The sequence below is a fragment of the Aulonocara stuartgranti genome, assembly GCF_965226115.1.
Source record: "Aulonocara stuartgranti genome assembly, chromosome: 20".
NCBI classification, from domain to species: Eukaryota; Metazoa; Chordata; class Actinopteri; order Cichliformes; family Cichlidae; genus Aulonocara; species Aulonocara stuartgranti.
In genome coordinates this window covers 24,345,793-24,360,282 of record NC_138956.1, presented here as the reverse complement: position 1 = coordinate 24,360,282, position 14,490 = coordinate 24,345,793, and the positions used below count along the sequence as shown (strand labels likewise).

The window sequence follows — 14,490 nt, the reverse complement described above, 5'->3', positions numbered from 1 at the left end:
AACATTGGCCAAAGAAATATTTTTTTGGTTGGTTGATGATGCTGCAAATGCACACATTAATTTCCAATTTGGCTAATCTTATCAGTGCTAGCAGTTAGAGCAGGGCGATATGGCCAAAAATATTTATCACGATATATATTTGAAAATTTGCGATAACGATATAACCGACGATATAATTGATGCGAGACAAAATACAACTCCACAACATTACTAGCGCAAAAAGACAACCTTCCATTTATTTTCACTTAAACAAGAAGCTGGTTTTTATGTACATTAAAGCTTTATAAAAATGTAACAGTGCAAATGCAAATTGCTTGCTGAAAGTTTAACCAAAAGGCATTTCCAGTAGAAATGGGCTGACATATCCTGAGCATAACCATGTATAATATCCACTGAAGTTAAAAAGAGGTGCTTTGCAACATTAAACTGCAGTGTGCAGTACGTATTTTTCGGACCATAAGGTGCACGGGATTATAAGGCACATTAAGCGAAACAAAGCAGTCAGATAAATCAAACTTTATTAAACTCATTCTTCTTGCTTCCTCCACTTCTGTACCATTGATTCATTAATGTTGAATTCTCTGGCAGCTGCTCTATTCCCATGTTGTTGCAGTATATTAATGACTAACCTCGTATTGTGGATGGATTATCTCAGTTGTTCTCCTGACTGAAGTTTGGTCCGTTTACAGCATCCTGCCATGCGATTGCATTTGTTTCTAACCATGAAGAACCTTCACGTTAACTTTTATAAGTGGAAAAGTGTTAGTGTTCGTCCTCCAGCTTCACTGTTTATGTTATGCTAACATAGCTGTGTCGCTAGCGATCACGTAGCACATCATTATATACCAGCTAGCCCAACTTCAGTAACCCTACAAACGTCACTGCTGTTTAGTTTCCTGTCTTCATTTATGTTGGAAGTGATAGCAGAGCTGTACGTTTGATTTTTTTCAGAAATCTCTCAGTCAGAACATGCTATATCATGCTTAGGTAACTAGCGAAACTAGCGAGCTAACTTCCGCTAGCTTCCTGCTAACTTCTAACTCCGTTAAATGTAATACATTTTGTTTTCATGGATGCCTGGAAGTTAAACTTCATAGTTACACCTGGTAAAGCAGCAATGCTGATCGTTTTATTAAAGATGAAAGAATTTAGACAGTTTTTAACGCTCAGTGATGCTGCAGTGTTCGTTTGACATGAAGCATACGGAGTTTAGGACCCAGATTACTCCCAGATTTAAGAGCATCTTAGTCCGACAAATATGACAATAACGACGGCCGCTTGCATGTTCTGCAAAGAAATGTGCTTTGTCGTGTATCTGACGGACAAACACCAAACCAGTTCCACATCACTGAAGTTGCACCATTTTTACAAACCAATTCTGGTTCATTTGTTTCACTCAACAATCGGCCATGTGCGTATGAAAACAAAGGCACTGCGCATGCACGTTTTACTCATATTCTATCGCGATATTTCATTTTCCTATCGTTGCCTAACATTATACCGGTATTACCGTGAACGGTATAATATGGCCCAGCCCTACTAGCAGTGGTAGCTTAGGTTTCCTCCATTCTAGTGTCTATAACTCAGTGTAGAAAGTGGTCAGCTGCTTGGTTATATTACATTATTTGTTTTCTGATGCGGCTAAAGTAGAGCGCAGCCACGCTGGTTCCTTCTTGCTCATTTACAACTTCTATTCACAGAGAGAACGAACAACAGCAGGGCACAGTTGTTTGTTCATGGGTGGTGACCGGTCATGCCATATGCTTTTTGAACTGGCAACTTTAATTGCACATTAATAAATAAAAAAACAAACATGTTTAACTGACTTATATTTTTGGCATCAACTCATTTGTCTGGTCACCTCTCCAAAATTTGATTATAAAACATAAAGAAATTCAGCCCCAAAGTTGTTAAATTTGTGCTTATTTATAGTGAGCACCTAGAACAGTATAAAAAAAAAAAGTGTATAGCAATATAGTTTCCCTTTCATATGATGTTTAAATATGTCAGTTTAATTTGTAGGATTTTTACATTAATTCACTGGTAATTGTGCCATAAATGATCTCTCTACGTCTTCCTTTGCATGCTGTATCAGTTATATATACCAAGTGCTGTAGCAGTATTACTGACATCGGCTTATGGAGGAGTCTAAACTTGTGATGAGCCTCAGCTGAGGCCCAAGGGGTCAAGTAATGTCTTTGTCTATACTTCATAGTTAGAGGCAGAGAGACAGCTCTTTGTTTGGCCTGCAATGAAAAGCTTGTCTGTCTTTTGCTTCTGATGTTCTTAGGCTTGAGGCCAAGTCAGTGACAGAAGGAGCCTTTGCACAGCACTGTGCCCTCTGCCAGCGAACTACAGAGAGGATGTGCTGTATTGTTGCATGGAAAAACACAGGCAAACTAACCCTCTCACCTCTTTTCCCCAGAGCATTGTGCAGAGGTCCCCATCTAAAGGGGATTGGTCAGTTTTCCTAGCTTTTGAGACTGTAGTTGTTGTGATTAGGAAAATGTTTTTATGGAACAAAAAAGCGCTGGGTGTATTTTTTTTGTAAGTATTATTACTGAAAGCTGAAAACAAAACTGAAATGACTGAAGCGTCAAGTTTTGTGATGTTTTTCACTTTAATGATACCTTTTTGTTGGAAAGTACATAAACGGTACATAATCTTTGTTCATGGGTTTGCTTTGATACATTGTTAGCCTTCTTTCTTAAAGGGAGATTGCTTAAAAACCACATGCATTTGATTAATGTATCCAAATTAAGCAACACTGTAGCATCTGGTGCAACACTAAACCCCCATGAGTGACAGCATCAGTAAGCTTATTGATCACATCCTGTCACATCTTATTGCAGAAGATGTAGTGCACTGCCACCGTGTGGTCTGTCACTGTAAGTGCTGTGCTTAATGTCTTCTCTTTTGCTCTCTTCTTGCTCTTCATCACTCAGCTTGTCTTGATTTGAAGTGGGCTGAAATCTCATGAGAGGAGACGGCTCATTTTAGGACAAAATATGGCTTCCTGCTGGCACAGTCGGTTCCACCAGTGCTTTTTACAGATTGTGCAGACACATGCGTAGCACTGCATTTTGAGTGTGCAGTTTTGATGAAATAGGAGGCACCTAGTCACCCGAAGAAGAGAAGAAAATAGATTGCACTTCACTGGAAATGTGTTGATGCATTGTTTTATACATAGTTTATTTTTTTTAGACATTAAACCAAGCAGAACTTGCTTTATGGAGAGGACTTGTTATCTGTCAGTCTCTGTTATGTTTGTACATCAACTTTAAAGTTGAGCTGAGAAACAGTTTTTGGACAATGGCAGTATTGTACAGCAGTAGACATTTTTAGTGTAAGATGAAGCTTAATGATTATTATCAGTGATGAAGTGTACACAGTGGTGATTGTGATTATTTGTCTAAACTGTTGAACTATTAAACAACAGGAGGGAAAAAAGTCAATCACAATTAGTACAAGAGGTTTAATCTTCAAATTGTCGGTACAGTTTAAAAAAAAATCAATCAATATGTGCTGTTAAGAATGTGGCTCTAATGATTTTTAGGTCTGTGCATAAACGGTGCTGATTAATTTTCCGTCAATTAAATTATTTTCAGCTTTCATGCAAGAACATGAGGCACACTCAGTCAGCTCCTTTTGATTTGTTTTTTTTCCTTTGCTGTTTATGATCCACTAAGACAGTCCTGTGACCATCTCTATTTCCATCTTCACTTGCCTTCGTAACATTTACCGAATGTGTCTGGCGCCCCCCTTTAAGAAGACAGACCTGTATAAAAGCCTGTGTGTTCATATAAAATACGTAAACAGACAAGATATTGGTGTTCTTTGCGTCTGGTTTTGTGTGCATGCCCTCTGCATAATATCCCGCGTACCGTCTACGGCTGGAAATTCAACATCGTACATAAAGGTCGCACAGAAGCATATCTTAATGTGTGCAAAGGTACACCTGGCAATAAAATAAGATTGCAACTGAAATATCAACCTCAGCACTTGTAATTCAGTCTCGTTGTGAAGGCCTGAAAACCTCTCCTTTGTGCTGAATATGGTAACCATGAATTTAATGTTATTTGTCAGGTTTAAAGAACATCTTTCTCGCCACTGTGCTCCTCGGTCTGTATGTGCCCTGACTACTAAATCTCTGCTCTTGGTTTGCCGTTTAACAGAATGGAACTTACCATCGTTCCCATCAACCTCCAACCACCAAGTATCTTTTTGTCATCCATGCCCACAAACACCTACACTGACTATGTTTATATGCCAGTTTGGTTAAAAAATTAATAAATGCACATTTTACATTACAGCCCTGTATTTAGAGTTAGAAATGGAAATAAAGTTGTACATTTTAAAAATACAACAAAAAAAGGCCCCAAACAGTTGAGCACCTGGAATCTTCCAGCCAGTCTTTGTCAGGTAGATGAGCAACATCCCCTCAATCTAAGAAAAAATACACAATCAATCCAATGTTGAATTTAACATCAGATGTGTTCAAAAGTGCAACAATAAAAACGACTAGTGTGTGAGTTAGATGGTACAATATTCAATACATTTAGCAAAATGTTAAGTAGAACTAATATCAATGCTAACATCAGAGCCCTGGATGAGAACCGGAAGCATGTGCTGAGGTTATTAAAATGAATGCTCTTATTACTTATACACTCAACTGGTTGCCATCGCTGTCAATGTTGGGAAGTGACAAGATGTATACAGCAAAACTGTGGTATAGCCATTATACCAGGGGTGGGCAATTCCAGGCCCTGAGGGCCGGTGTCCTGCAGGTTTTAGATCTCACCTTGGGTCAACACACCTGAATCACATGATTAGTTCGTTACCAGGCATCTGGAGAACTGCAGGAGCTAATTTAGCCATTTAAATCAGCTGTGTTGGTTCAAGGACACATCTAAAACCTGCAGGGACACCGGCCCTCGAGGCCTGGAGTTGCCCACCCCTGCATTATACTAAGGCTTGTCTCCTTTGGTACATGTAAATTTAAATCTTAAATTTTAAATCTCACATTGCAAGCCATGACCCAGGAACATTTGACACTCTTGTCATTCGTTGTTTGGGAGTCTTGTTTTCCGTATAGAGGTATGAACTGATCAATGACTGTGACTGTGTTAACTGACTGTGATTAACATTACTTGATTTCCATGCATATACTCATAAATCACAAATTCAAGACATTATGCCAGAAATTGAGAAATCTGCACTTTTCTTAATAATTACAGCATACACAGCGTGTGTGACTGCAATTTAGATAATGGACGTGCTGTACATCTTTAACCACTGCACATGCTCATTAACAAACATAGTGGTTGCACTAATTTGACACTGGATTGAAGTGAGGTTAACTTTGATGATGAAACACATTCTTCTTGGACTTTGAACCACAAGCCTTGGGTTTCTGTCTATATTCTACCGTGTGTGTGTGTGTGTGTGTGTGTGTGTGTGTGTGTGTGTGTGGCGCCTTGTAAAGTCCCTATGAGAGTTGTTCTTCATACACATTATCCTCCCTGCCTACAGTCTCGCTTTGGATGCTGTTGAGGGTGTCAAGTCAACAACACTAACATCTATTTCCTAAGGGCATGGTACATTGTAGCTATAATAAGACACACTGTACATCATGTGCATCTTGTGGTTGTTTTGATGCATTTTTGCAACCAAAACTTCAGTTTTCTCCATAATATAACTGTATTTCTGCTTGTTAGTTCACACTTCCTGTCTGGTTTTGGAATTACTTGCACATGATGCAATATCTGTGCAAGCCATGTTGTTTCTAATACCCAACTTGGTGTGTCAGAGATTGCAAAGTTATGAACTGCAGTAATATGATTTGTAACTTATTTACCTTTATTTCTAGACGATTATTTGCCATATATCCATGAACTGATCTCCTTAGTTCTTTCATAGTTTTTAAAATATTTTTTTATGCAGGCATAATTAACTAGAGCCATGCTGCATCTTTACCTGCTTGCGCCACTCCTCATTAGACTGTGTGTTTTGAAAGACACTACAGAGAAAAGTGCATTGATTCCAGTGGAGAGAAAGATGCCGAGGGAGGGAACAGGGGTTGGGTATGTGAGAAGAAGAGAAATGGTAAAAGAGAGAGGGAGTGAAAACAAAATGGGAGGGAGGGGAGAGAGAGAGAAGGCATGATAATGAGCCCTACCTCTGACACATCCTCCTGTTTCTATGGAGACCAAGGAGCCAATCATACAGCCCTGCTGAGGACTGTACTACTGAGAGCAGATAAGAGGGTGGAGAGAGGTGTACGCAGAGGCTCCTCTCTGTTTATGAGAGCCAATAAAATCCCAGTAGCTCTCCAGGAGGTAGTGCCTTCTTGCTTTCCTTTAAATGTGGAAGTCACCCCTGGCATTGATATCAGTAAAGAATTAGTAATCACAGAGAAGAAGAAGAAGAAGAAGAAAAAGAGGAAGAGAGGCTTATCACGAGACATCTCCTTTAGAGCTCTACAAGACCCCACCCCACACCTCCTCTTCCACCATCAGCCCCACCCCCCTTAGCCCCCCACCAGCTGCCAGCCTCTTGGATGCTCCTTGTTACATCACACGCACTGCCCTCTGGCAGCTCGTGTTTGTGACTGGGAGGGAGAGGGAGTGTGAATGTGAGTGAGCCCGTGTGCGCACGCTGTCCCACTGTCGAGTCCCGTTGACCAGCATACAGGATGGACAAACCAAGTGTTTGGCGCGCCGTGGTGAGCAGCACAGACCCCAGGAGAACAAGAGACCCCGGGTCCCATTCAAGCAGACCGGGCTCCGCCATGGGTTACCGGCTCTACGACATGTGAGTAACATGTTTTGTGCGAATGCAGACAGGACAGCCAGACAGGCGGGCTCGCCTGCCTGGGCGGCACTGATGCAGCTCCCATTCATAGAGACAGCAGTTGAGTGGGTGGCGGTGGAATACAGGGTGTCTACCTCTCTGGTGTCCATGCTGAGTCACCTATGGCATCCGGACCTTGCTTCGTCCTCTTGTGTTCCCTTCCTGAGCCTTCATCGTAAACAACGTCTCTCCTGGGGAGGGGCGGCGAGGTGGACCATACGTTTGTTTGAATGACATTCTCAGTTTTCAGCAAGATGAGTTAATACCATGTGTCTCCATGTAAATTGATAAAACCTATGTGTTGTTTGGTATTTTGAGTCTGCCATTATAACAGAAAGCACAACAGAGTCATGTGAATAATGGTTTTAGAGCCTCTGGTGGCTGGGAAACATGACTCATTTCTGGATGATGCTGTGACAGCTCGTACTGGGCACATGAGTTCCTCACAGCTTCTGCTGTATATTTGAGGGTGTCAGTGTGTTCGTGTGTGCGTGTGCGTGTGTGTGTGTGTGTGTGTGTGTGTGTGTGTGTGTGTGTGTGTGTGTGTGTGTGTGTAAAATGCGGCTGGGTCTAAGCTGTTATTTTTGGGATGGCGATGAGTCCTACGGTCTGTGTGGAAAGCTTGCATTTCTGCTTCAGTAAATTATGTGTGAATTCTCCTGTAATGAAAGAGAGACAAAATCCTCTTATGTGTTTTTGAAGCTAAATAATAGTATTATTGTTGTTGTTGCGCTCCACATTTTTTTTACATGTGCTCTTCTGCTGTCTAGCACATAAACACATCAGCTGAATAAGCATTTCGCTGCCTTATTTCTCTGCAGAGGGACCTTCAGGTTTGTTTTCCCTCTTAAAGCGTGTCTTTGCTGCATCACTGTAGACCCTCTGATTTCCTTACAACCCTTTGAGTGTAACCATGTACTGGAACTTCACACATGTACTTACTAACTGATGCATAACGGTGAGCTGTATTACGCTGTCATGTCAGGATTTAATACCATACGTGGGTATCTGTCATCTTAATGAATATGAGACCTTCATGGGTCTCCACTGAGTCTTTCACAGGCAATCTGGCACTGCCATTTAGTAGATTTAATCTCTGCCTTGTTTCTGTTCAGCCTGTATTAGTAAATATGGACACTCCTCAGATTTTAAAGTTTCTTTCATAATTACAATTTTGTAATTTTATGCTTAACTTTGAATTGCATTTCTGGTTTTTGTTGTTGCATATTAAGCAGTTGTGTTCAGAGATGGTCGCTTATTTCTTTCATCCTCATTCCCTCTCAGCTCTAATCCAAGTAAAATCTTTAACCAAAGACTGTCACATGACCTGGGTGAGGAGCTGACAGCAGGAAAGTGAAAGTGTTGTGCAAATTGTGGTTATTGTTGTCTGGAGACTGAGAAGATGTACTGCTGACTGACACTAATGCTTGTGACTTTTGTGTCTGTCAAACAAACTGAGGATCACAATGTCTGTTCAATACTCCTTTAATGAGGAGCTGGAGTTGGACAAGCATGTTGTGTTGTAAATGTCATTTCATCGTATTTGGCAGCCGCCCACCTCACTCTGGAATTCCGATGCTGTCCCTGCAGCAGTGGAATGCCAAAAGGATGATGATGTCCTGGGTTTCACCAAAGACTTTCCTGCCCTAAAGGGATGCAGAGGTTGTCTTGAGCTGAATACACCATCATACACAAAGTGTAATTTGTTCAGTTGAGTACAGTGGAACAAGCATGCATTGGTTTTGGCTCCTGTATATATACTATTCTTGCAAGGAAAGCTTAAAGAAGAAGAATTCAGGCATTTTCAGAAGGTATTTTATGCAAAACATTTACTCTACATCATGTTCACACTGACACGAGTTGTTTTGAGGGACATAAATCAGTAGTCACTTTGCACCAGAAATGCTGAGCAGCCACATTATTCAGTACTTATGTATTTAGCGTGTGCACAAAAAGAGTTGTTGCTTTTTAATAATAGACTATTTTTGGTTTTCTAAATCATAAAAAATGCATGTGTTGGAGTCGAGATGCGTGAAAAATCAATTGAGCTGGTATCACTATTGTCCGTAACATTCGCATCCACAAGGTGTGATCTTTGTGCATGGATTATTTTTTGGGATTCAGAATCACTTTCTTATATATTCTGCAGTGCACCGAATATACAACATTTCATGGACAAAGCAGGTAATAAGCATCAACTGGCTTTATCTTTCGTTGAGATGAGCCATGCATTCTTGGAGGGCATTTGTGGAGTGAATTAATTTTTAACAGGATTGCCAATCCCTGTTACTAGATGTTCTAAATGCATTGCCCCCTGATCAAGTGACGCCAATGCTGATGAAAAAGAGAATGCGTCACCAAGGGGGTAAGGCAGTGACGCCACATTCCTCCACTTTGCGTGCTCTCTCAGTCTGCAGACCCAGCACACTTTGCTGTCAGAGGCTCAAGCTCAAAGACAACTGCCAGCACTGCTCTGAATATGCCTCTGCTGTAGACAGGAACTGTGAGATGCATGGAGCTATTGCATAAGACAACAACTGCATGTAATGCATTGCCAGCACAAGGCACGACGAGCATGCTGTCAGTTCACATGGCATCAGCTGATGGGGCATAATGCTTAAAAGCAGGAAGTGAGTCACTTGTTAAAGCACATGCTCTTTGTATGTACAAACCTGTCTTCATGAAAGCCCTTTGTTCTTTTATTTGTCTGTGTCTAGTGTCCCTCATGGCAATTCTTAATTTACTCAAGGACTTAAATATATAATGTGTTTGTCGATCAATTGCGTTCTCATCAGTCCTTAATTTTTGACTGATGGCAGGATATTTACACCTTATAGTTCCCCCTCTTACCTCATCAGCATTGTTTTTGGCAGAAAACTAAACAGAATATATGAAAACAAATGCCATGCTTTTTTCTTTTTTTTTGAAGGTGCAGGTGCATAGTATACTTCAACATCCAGTCAGAAATGTACCAGCAGTACAGTAGCATTTTGGTTTTTGCCGAAATGGCACAAACTTGGCTGTGCTCAATCAGCTCAAAGGCTGTCATTTGCACACTAAAACGTCAGCAGCTGGACATCTGTCGACTGACACTGAGATAGTGGCTGAGTTTGCAGCTGGAGCTGTGTCAGCCATGTGTGAGGATGAACAAACCAGTGGGAGCTGTGGGGCTCTCGGGGGCACATCTCAGTGAGTTGAAGTTTCCTCAGGGGAGTAGCTAGTGCTGATGCATTTGTGGTTTGAAACAGCCCATAATAAGCCTCTGCCTTTGCCAATGGCACCGTCAGAAGCCTCAGCACAGAGGAGAGTTGGGTGCTTTAGAAAAGGATGCATCTCCAGAACATTTTGTTCCTTTAGCGAAAATAAAAATGGATATGCGGATGTGTTTGTCTGCAACAATGTTACATAATAACAACCAAACCAAGCGATCACTGACTACTGTTGTCTTTTCATTTTGATTGAGACTTTCATGGTTTTCTGTTCATAATTGGGAAAGGTGTAACTGTCACACTTAAAGCCTTTTCTGCACAGTGCCTACCAAGTGGCTCATGCTGCCTTACATTGTTTCATACAAGACATGCTAATCCTATCAGGGATATTAAACATTTCAAAGCAGTGTACCTGCATTCACAAATCCTGGACAAGTGCATATACTATAGCAGTTCTGTTACCAGCCCAAAGGTTATAACACAGGTTCAGGACGGCTGAGAGAGACTAAAAGCTGTGAGATCCTCCTCCAGAAGCCACAAAGTATTTCCCCCACTTTGTTTTTATTTTTCTTCTTTTTGTCTGTGCTTTGCTTTATGACTGTGTCTGGATTTTTCTGCTTCAATGCAAAACAAAAACTGGAGGAGTGAATTTACAGTCAGTATGGCTCATCCTCTGTTTCTCTTTCATTCTCTTTCGCCTCTGCTTCTGTCCTTTTTTTCACCATCCAACTAATGCTCTGCATGGCTGCTTCCAGGCTGACAGCTGAGCAGCTGTACTGTACAATCTGTGTGATACAGGAGCTTGTGCACATGCAAACTGCTGTAACTTTAGTGTAAGATTAGCTGCCCTGTAGTATAAGCTGTCATGCTAGTTGGACACTTTAACTTCTGTGTCTCCATTTTGCTTGTAATGAAATTAACATGCTGGGCTCAGGACGTCAGCATCCCAAACAGATGAGGAAGAAAAGCTGCATGGCACACTCTTAAATTTTATGCTGCTATTTATAATAAATACATTTGTAGTGATTTAAAAATGGATCCTTTTGTGAAGCCTATTGAAGTTGGCCACTGGAGATCTAAGTGATGCCCTGCTTATGTGATGTGGTATGAATTAGGAAGAAATAACTTCCATGGTGTTTTATTTGTTTATGTTTTCTTGAGTGAATCGGCAAACTTGTCGGACTCCTCGTTGCTCCGATTACATCAGCTTTTGTGGCTTCGATGCCTTTAAAATATGAAAGTTACCCAAATTTGCCACCAGGGGGTGAACTTTTCTAACATATTCATTCAGACAGACTGTCCTTCACACAGAAATAAATCAAAAGCTCAGGATCAACTGTGCACTTAATGAAATGATGGGTATAATTATGTCATCATAATGCGTGCTTGTGTAGCTTTTTCCTGATGTTATAAGGCCTGGCATGGTTTTGGTAAAGGCCATCATCCTACCAGGTTCCTACTAGCAAAGGCAACCACCATCTTTCCCCATATTTTCCCCTCATCATGGAGTCTTTAAGCAACCTTATCAGTGATTGACTGTGACAGTCATGGGGGAGAAGTGGGGTCCTGTGGCTGTAGTGCTCAGTATCATCATTTATCACTACACTAGTTTAATTCAGCAGCACAGTGGAGACAAAACCTGTCACAAGGCCGTTCAAATGAGGGCATGTATTCAGACTGATGGTTGAACAGGTATTTTATAGCCTTTTTGATCTCAGAGAGTGTGGGCTGTATTGATCCACCTGCAGTGCTCTGAGGATTTCAGTCATGAAAGATTTGGAATATTTATATATTTTTTATTTTATTTTACATGCACTATACGGACAAAAGTGTTGGCACACAGAATTTAATCTTTGAATTCAGGTGATTTCAGCCCTATTGCCACAGGTGTATAAAATCAAACACCTAGCCATGCAATTTGGCTTTATATTTGTGAAGTTCGTTCTAAACAGCTGACTAAATTTGACCATGGTACTGTAATAGGATCCCATTATTGCAATACGTCAGTTCATGAATTTCTTCCCTCTTAGATATTCCATGATCAGCTGTAAGTGGAAAGTCTTTAGCAACCACAGCAACTTGGTCATGAAGTTGCAAAAAATGTAAAGTTACAGACCGCGGTCGCCAACTCTCTGCTGACTCGATAACGGCAGAGCTCCAAGCTCCCTCTGCCATTAACATCACCACAGAAATTGTCCCTGGGCCTTCATGTAACAGGCGTCCAAGCTCAAGCAGCTGAAGCCTTGTGACGTAAAGCATTCAATAGTCAATGCAAAGCACACCGCCGCTGCACTCTGGAGCAGTGGAAACGTGTTCTGTGGAGTGATGATCTTGCAGTCTGATGGGTCAGTCTGAGTTTTGGCAAATATCAGAAGAATGTTACTTGCCTGACTGTTTTGTGGCAACTGTACAGTTTGGTGGAGGAAGGAGAACACTATGGGGTTGTTTTTCTGGGTTTGGGGTGTGTCGCTTACTTCCAGTAAAGGGAAGTCTTAATACTTCCATTCATCAAGAAATCTTTTGACAATTCTGTGTTTGTAGCTTTGTGGTTACTATATGCGGTTAAGACACTTTTCTGTTTCAGCTTTACTTTGTGCAATGGGACACCGTTAAGTCCATAAAGGCATGTTTGAATGAGTTTGATTTGCAAGAACTTGACTGGTCTGCACAGACCCCTTACCTATACCCCACTGAACATCTTTAGGATAAACCAGAACTGAGATTGCAAGCCAAGCCCACTCAGCCAACATTGGTATCTGACCTCACAAATGGTCTTCTGGGTGAATGAGCAAAAAATCCCCTAAAACCACACTCTAAAATCTTTTAAAAGGCCTTTCCAGAAGTATGGAAGCTGTTACAGCTGCAAAGTGGGGGAACTATTCTGTATTAATGCCAAGGATTTAGGCTACGTCCACACGTACACGGGTATTTTTGAAAACTGAGATTTTCCGTTTCCGTTTTAAAAAATAATCCCGTCCACACGTAAACGCAGAAATTAAGGAAAACGCTGCCAGGAACATGCCAAAGTCGTATGTGGGGAGGGACAGTAACTGTGTGTGTATATGTAAGCATTTAAACACTGTAGAGAGTACAATTACCAGTAACAGTATTGTAGAAATTAATTTCACCAAAACAATAATGTGGCGCACAGTGTGACGTCAAAAAAGGCGCACACCTTTGACGCTGCGTTTTTCTCGTCCACACGTAAATGCAAAAACGGAGTTTTCGAAAATATCCACCCTGGCAAGCGTTTTTAGAAATCTCCGTTTTCAGTGACCGAAAACGCCGTTTACGTGTGGACGGAAGGTGCAAACACATAGAAAATCTGCGTTTTCAAAAATTACGTAAAATTGTGTGGACGTAGCCTTAGAAAGAGAAGTTGGAAAAGCTTGTACTGTAGATGGCTCAGCATATTGGTCCACATGTGTGATCTGTGGTGTATGGACTTGTTCTCATCTGGTGCTCTTCCACTCTACTTGAGTAATGAAAGTGCTTTTATACAATGTTTCTCTTTCAGCCACTGACAAACACATTCATACAAGCACTTTCTTCTACATCAAGTGCTTTCAATCTAACATTCACACTCTAAATGCATCAAGCGGAATCCCAAGGATTCTTTGGCATGCAGACTGGAGCAGCCAGAGATTGAACCACCAACCTTCCAATTACCATATGACCTGCCCTAGCTCCTGAGCTATCGCCAGCAATTTTTGGCTGTGTTTGACTTACATTATTTATTTATTTTTTGTAACTTGGGGCGATGCAGTTGATTACTGCTCTTGACTCTGACCTGCGCAAAAATGCACTTGACATTGTTTTACAGGGTAAAAACTTAAAGTAAAAGCCTTTATAGTGAAAAGCACCCATTTTGACCACAGTTAACAGAACAGTTCTCTGCTCTCACATTTTTGCTCCCCACACATGTGGACGTGCCTAAGCTTACAATTTTGAACAATCGTCAATCTGCTCAGGAAATTACAGCCTGTTGCACTTGTATACGCACTTACTCAAGTCTTTGTCCTAAAAAAACCCAAATAATAGTCTGTCATGTGCTCTTGAATCAGAGCCGCTAAGCTATTATGCCATCTATATTGTTGTAAGAGTCATACTTCTTTGCCTTGACAGACTGTAATATGTTCTGCTAACAATGCAGTGAGGTTTTTACATACACTAACCACTGGTGTGAAAAAGAAAGGGACAACTAAAAGGGCTTTCATCACCATTTCCAAATGGTGAGAAGAACAGAAGTTAAGTGCAGATACACGCTTTTTACCTACAGCTTAATTGTCGTCTTCATCTCTAGGTATCGTCTTTAAATGTCACATGACATGTAACCACTAAAATTCAGAGTGCAGTAATGTACACAGGAGGGTAAGCGCACTTCTACACTTACAGCTTTCGCTGAAGTAAATTGACAGGAAGAGCACAG

At 41.1% G+C, this 14,490-nt stretch overlaps 1 protein-coding gene across 4 annotated transcripts in view; it reads left to right on the top strand.

Annotated features, from left to right (window-relative positions):
• iqsec1a (IQ motif and Sec7 domain ArfGEF 1a) overlaps window positions 1–14,490 on the top strand; it is a 97,430-nt gene that overhangs the window by 38,607 nt on the left and 44,333 nt on the right. Inside the window, exon 4 of one of the 4 annotated variants that reach the window (XM_082518093.1) lies at window positions 6,694–6,813. The exons of the other annotated variants lie outside the window; for them this stretch is intronic. Within the exon in view, the coding sequence (XP_082374219.1) occupies window positions 6,694–6,813 (120 nt within the window). The remainder of the gene's footprint in view (window positions 1–6,693; window positions 6,814–14,490) is intronic. 4 annotated transcript variants of the gene reach the window in all.